The 6,493-nt window shown below is 35.5% G+C and overlaps 1 protein-coding gene across 1 annotated transcript in view; it reads left to right on the top strand.

The window, feature by feature from the left end:
- Positions 1-1,072: 1,072 nt before the first annotated feature.
- The window catches only part of HELRODRAFT_156513 (hypothetical protein), a gene marked incomplete at both ends in the record, with an annotated part of 11,409 nt that continues 5,988 nt past the window's right edge, over positions 1,073-6,493 (top strand). Inside the window, 10 exons of the mRNA XM_009014551.1 lie at positions 1,073-1,136; positions 1,248-1,316; positions 1,637-1,779; positions 2,230-2,423; positions 2,962-3,091; positions 3,310-3,411; positions 3,680-3,788; positions 4,563-4,785; positions 4,948-5,044; positions 5,388-5,525. Coding sequence (XP_009012799.1) covers positions 1,073-1,136; positions 1,248-1,316; positions 1,637-1,779; positions 2,230-2,423; positions 2,962-3,091; positions 3,310-3,411; positions 3,680-3,788; positions 4,563-4,785; positions 4,948-5,044; positions 5,388-5,525 — 1,269 coding nt within the window. The remainder of the gene's footprint in view (positions 1,137-1,247; positions 1,317-1,636; positions 1,780-2,229; positions 2,424-2,961; positions 3,092-3,309; positions 3,412-3,679; positions 3,789-4,562; positions 4,786-4,947; positions 5,045-5,387; positions 5,526-6,493) is intronic.

Here is a 6,493-nt window from a genome sequence, read left to right on the forward strand (position 1 = left end):
ATTATCTTACCTGATTCTAAAACTCTTGATGTCTCTCATAAGTTTCGTAGTCTAGGTTTTATCTTTGATTCTACTATGTCTCTCTCTTCTCAGATTAATAGTGTTGCTAGAAGTTCTTACTTTCATCTACGTAGAATAAAAAAACTTTTGCCTTTTCTTGATGATCCTACTCTTCTCCTTCTTGTTACTTCGTTAGTCTTATCTAGGATTGATTATTGTAACTCGCTCTACTATGGTCTTCCTGACTCTATACTCTATCCTTTAAGTAAAGCTTTTAACTCTGCTGCTCGTCTAGTTGCTCGTGCCCCTTTCTTTTCTCATATATCTCCATATCTTGTTCTCTTGCACTGGCTACCTATAAAATATAGAATAATTTTTAAAATTTGCACGTTCATGTATAAGTCTCAATCTAAATTATTTCCTAAGTACTTATCAGATATATTAATTGAACCTAAACGCCCCGGTTTACGATCGTCTTCTTCTTCTCGCTTTTTCTTAACTCGTGTTAAACACTCTTTTGCCAAATCTGCTTTTGCTTTTTCTGGTCCTTTTCTCTGGAACTCTCTACCTACTTCTCTAACTATTTCTCCATCACTTGCGAAGTTCAGAGCGGATCTCAAGACCCATCTGTTTTCAAAATTCATTGAGGAGCGCTGTTGAACATCGCGGAAATAGCGCTTTATAAGCTAATTGATTGATTGATTGATTGATTGAATGATTGAAGTTTCGCTTTTAGGTGCCGTCAATTAATGTAATCTAATTATATGCGTCAAACGCCTCGTTTAGAATAAATTACGTAAATTTTGGTATTTTTAATAATATTAAATTTATATTTTTTTAATTTTTATTTGTTTAAATATTGTTTAAAAATATAGTTCACATTCAAATCTAAAATTTTACTCAAAATAATTTCGGCTTTCCATTACTAAGTTTCACTTTTAGATGCGGTTGGTTTTTAAATCGGGCGATCGTTAACCTTAATTAGTTTATATAATTAAATTTTAATTACTCAGCAAACAATAAGAGTTGAAAAATTATTTCAAATCCATTTTGAAATTTAAATATAATAAAAATGTTGCCAGTTAAAGGTGACGGAATGCGTGGACTGGCCGTTTTCATATCTGATATAAGAAGCTGTCAGTTTTTTTAAGTTTTTTTTGTTAAATTAATTAAATATTATTAAAATTTAAATGTTTAATTAAACTTCTTTTCTTCTTAACTTCAACTGCCATGATAAAATTAATTAGGTAAAAGTAAAGAAGCAGAAATTAGGCGAATTAATAAAGAACTGGCAAACATTAGATCAAAATTCAAAGGTTTTCTAAAAAAATTATTTTGATTTTTTTCATTTATTTAATTAAATTATTACTAATCAATTGTATTTAAAAAAAATTAAAATTGAAGAATAAACTACTATCTACTAGATAATCTAATTAGTTTGTATGCATAATTAAGTACAATTAATCAAATAACTTAATTTAAATTTACTAGAATACGAACCTAATTAACACTAGATTAAAAAACAATTGACTGAAACAACTTTTTTAATAAATATATATAATGTATTATAACTAAAAACTTTATGAACTAACTTACTTACTCACTAACTCACTTGAAAACTTCAAAACTCATTTAGGCGACAAAACATTCGACGGTTACCAAAGAAAAAAATACATCTGCAAACTCCTGTTTATATTTCTCCTGGGGCATGACATTGACTTTGGCCACATGGAAGCTGTCAATCTGTTGAGTAGCAATAAGTACACTGAAAAACAAATTGTAATATACTTTAGTTGTTTTTTTTTTCAAATTTTTTTCAATGTTCATCAAAGTAGTGTAAACTGTAATGTGAGGTTTTGGTTGTTTTTATATAATGTTCAGGAGAGCTCTAACTAAACCTATATTTTTTTGTTTTTTTTTTTGATTTATTCACCCAATCAATCAATCAAGCAATCAATCAATCACCAAGTTTTTCAATCAATTACTTTATAACAATTGTTTTGTAAAGCAATTTTATATTTTATGATCATTCTTATCATTGAATTTTTTGGAATTTTTCCATTTTAACTAAAAAAAAATTATCAAATTGTCAAAATGTACTTGCATATATACAAATTGACAAAATGTACATATGAATATACAAATTCTGGTGATTTTATTCTGGTAAATAAATGATATATGATTTCATTTTGATTTGAAATTAAAAAGATATAAATTTGCATCATACAGGGTTACCTTTTCATATCAGTTCTTATATCAGGGTCCAACAGTCTAATCAACCTAATCATACAATCTCTGAAGTCTGATTTATCCAGTTCGAACGTGACATACAAGATGCTGGCCCTGCAGTGCATCGCTAACATTGGCTGTCGGGATATGTGTGATACTTTTGCAGGCGATGTCATAAAGTTCCTCGTGTCTGGGTTTGTTTGCTTGTTTGTTTGTGTGTTTGTTTGTATGTGTTTGTTTGTTTGTATGTGTTCGGGTGTGTGTGTGTTTGTTTTTGTTTGTAGGTGTGTGTTTGTTTTTGTTTGTAGGTGTGTGTTTGTTTGTGACATCATTGTCATTTTGATTACATCATCATCATGATCTTTACCATCATGATACTATAATAATAATGACATCGTCATCTTCATCATCATCTTTTACTATGAAATTATTGAGTTTTTCAGCAATCACTCTTTCAACCAAAAAGACTGGCTCACATATAATTATTATAATGTTTTTATATTATATTATGTTATATTATATTATATTATATTATATTATTATTGAACTTGAATTATAAGTGAACTTGTTTTGTCTCCAAGCCAGAATGTTATTCAAAATTTTTTTTCTTTTGCAATGATTCCGGTATATAAAATATATTTGATTTGATTATATTATATTATAGTATATTGTATCATATTATAGTATATTATATTATATTATGTTATATTATTATTATTTTAAATTATGTAGAGATTCTATGGAATCTATAAAACAATGTGCATCACTGTGCCTTTTGTCCTTGATAAGGAATAATCCTGGATGCATTAGCATGAGTAACTGGGCATTTAGACTGATACATCTACTAAATGATAAGGATTTGGTTGGTTGGTTGGTTGGCTGGCTGGTTGGTTGGTTTGTTGGTTGGTTGGTTGGTTGGTTGGCTGGTTGGTTGGTTGGTTGATTGGTTGGTTGGTTGGTTGGTTGGCTGGTCGGTTGGTCAATCGGTCGGTCGGTTGGTTGGTTGGTTGGCTGGCTGGCTGGTTGATCACATCACCTTCGTAACCTCCACAACTACATCAACATCATTATGACAACCAGGGCGTAGTTACGTCAGCAATCAGCCTTATACAGGTACTTGCAACCAAAAATCCTAAAGAATATAGAGCCTGTGTGCCTATCGTTATATCCAGGCTGAACAGGGTTTGTGTGTCCGTCTCACTTATTTGTTTGTCTGTTTGCATTTATTTATTCGTTCATTCGTTCATTCATTCATTCGTTCGTTCATTCATTCGTCTGTTCATTCATTCGTCCGTTCATTCGTTTAATCATTTGTTCGTTCGTTTGTTTATTCATTTTTTCCCGTTCATTTAATATTTCATATGTCCGTATACTTCACACACACGCACACACACATACATATGCACACACATACATACATACATACATACACACATACATACACGTACAGATAGTGATGACGCAAATGAATGACTTGCAAGATTACACATACTACTTCATTCCTGCCCCATGGCTCTCTGTTAAGCTGCTGAAACTACTGCAGATTTTCAATTTCAGAGGTATTTGTTGTTTGTTTGTTCGTTCGTTCGTTTGCTTGTCTGTCTGTCTCTCTGTCTGTCAGTCTCTTGGCCAGTCTATCTTTCTGCCAGTCAGTCTATCTGTCTGTGAATTTTGGCTGGATGATTTTTGTTTTAGATTGATTTATGTATTTCTCATTAACTATTTGATGTATGTGTGCATTTATATGTAAGCCTACGGACGAAGGTGTAACTTGTGTAATGTAGGTAATTATTACGTTATTTTTATTTTTTTGCTGAGGAGTATATGAATTTTATGTATTGTAATGTTTGTCGGTAGGAATTGTTTTGTAAAATAAGCCTACCTAAAAAGGTGCTTATACTCGCCATGGCTCTCTTTGAATTTTAACCAAACCACTACCATTTCTCACGTCAACATGATTTCTTTGTACTAAGTATTCGTTTAAATACTGCTACTACTGTACTTCTACTTTTATTACTACTACAACTGTGGCCACTGCTGTTGCGTTTGCTACTACTACTATTGTGGCCACTGCTGTTGCGTTTGCTACTACTACTATTGTGGCCACTGCTGTTGCGTTTGCTACTACTACTACTATTGTGGCCACTGCTGTTGCGTTTGCTACTACTACTATTGTGGCCACTGCTGTTGCGTTTGCTTCTACTACTACTATTGTGGCCACTGCTGTTGCGTTTGCTACTACTACTGTGGCCACTGCTGTTGCGTTTGCTACTACTATTACTGTGGCCACTGCTGTTGCGTTTACTACTACTACTACAAATACATCTCTGTAGAAAGTCCTGTAGAGAAAAATCGACTGGTGGAGGTGCTGGATCACATTTTGCAGAAGAACCACGAGTCGCTGAAGTCGAAGAAAGTGCAGCACGTCTTCGCCAAGAACGCCGTCCTTCTAGAGGCCATCAATCTGATCGTTCATGTCGATGGCGATCAGCTGCTGCTCGTCAGGTCGTGCAACATTCTCGGCAACTTCCTCATTCACCGAGAGATTAACCTTAGGTTCGTTTGTTCGTTCGTTCGTTCGTTCGTTCGTTAGTTAGTTAGTGTGTTTTTTTGTTCGTTAGTTCGTTCGTTCGTTAGTAAGCTAGTGTGATTTTTTGTTCGTTCGTTCGTTCGTTCGTTAGTTAGTGTGTTTGTTTCATCGTTTGTTTTGTGTAACAGATTCCTGGCTCTGGAAGGATTGTGCCTGCTGGCGACAACGGAGTACAGCCACAATGTTGTCAAGAGGCACCAGGAGCTCGTTCTCAGTGCTCTCAAGGTAATAATCTTAATTATTAATGGTAGTAAATTAGTATTAAATATTACCATTATTATTATTGTTGTTGTTGTTGTTGTTGTTATTATTATTATTACTACTACTACTACTACTACTACTACTACTAGTAGTAGTAGTAGCAGTAGTAGTAGTAGTAGTAGTAGTAGTAGTAGTAGTAGTAGTAGTGAAGTAGAAGTAGTAGTAGAAGTAGTAGTAATAGTAGTAGTAGTAGTAAAAGTAGTAGTAGCGGTGGTACTAGCGACAGTAGTAGTAGTGGCCAGCAGTAGCAGCTAGCCGAAGCAGCAGTAGTAGTAGTAGTAATTAAGTATATAATACAAAACGATAGACTGAGAAGGACATTGCTGTGAGGCAGAGGGCGGCCGACCTGCTGTATGCCATGTGTGACAGGAACAACGTGGCCGTCATCGTCTACGAGATGCTGGCCTACCTGGAGAATGCTGATCACTCACTGAGGGAGGAGATGGTTAGCATGATGATGATGAGGATGTTGTTGTTGATGTTGTTGATGATGATGATACTATTGTTGTTGTTGTTGTTGTTGCCCTGCGTCAGACATCATTGGAGGGATCCAGACGAGGCCGTAGCCAGTTAGCCACGGCCACCGGGTTACGCCAGAAATCTATTATCGTGAAATGAGTTGGGTTCTTTGGGCAGCTAAACAGATGGGGAACATCATCAGGAAGCAACTGGCATATTGGACAGATGTTGCTGACCCCACTGTCTATTTTCGATCTGTAGCTGTTGAGAGAGATGCAGTGACCAGAGCGGAGCTGGGCCAGTTTTCTTCTCAACGCTCTTGGCAAACTCTCCTCTGCCTTGTCTATTTTGGGTGTTGGAGGTGGCCATTCGTTGAGCAGCACAGCGGCATGATATGTCTCCGAGGCGAGTTTCGCAGCACAGCAATGCAAGGCCGATGAAGCTGCCTTTAACGCTCTGCTGTCGGTATCTGTGGGCAGAACGGGTCTGCACCATCTGTACATATTTACTGAATAATGTGTGTTTTATATTTCTGTCGGGTCGTGGTTCTCTTGTGATGTGGTGGCTCTGGAGCAACGGTCTTCTCGTGGTGGAGCTGATTGGATATTCTGGTACTCTCCAGATGTTCAACAAACCGTTGCAACATACCCTCCCTGCAAAACATCAATATCACGAGTTTTTGTTGTTGTTGTTGATGATGATGATGATGATGTTGTTGTTGTTAATGATGATACTGTCGTTGATGATGATGATGATGATGATGATGATGATGATGATAGTGTTGTTGATGATGATGATACTGTTGTTGTTGTTGATGATGATGATGATGATGATGATGATGATGTTGACAATGATGATGATGTTGATGGCGATGCTGTTGTTGTTGTTGATGATGTTGTTGTTGTTGTTATTGGTGATAATGATGTTGTAGATGGTGTCGTTGTTGTTTTTGTT

Source organism: Helobdella robusta (genome assembly GCF_000326865.2).
Source record: "Helobdella robusta unplaced genomic scaffold HELROscaffold_14, whole genome shotgun sequence".
NCBI lineage: Eukaryota > Metazoa > Annelida > Clitellata > Rhynchobdellida > Glossiphoniidae > Helobdella > Helobdella robusta.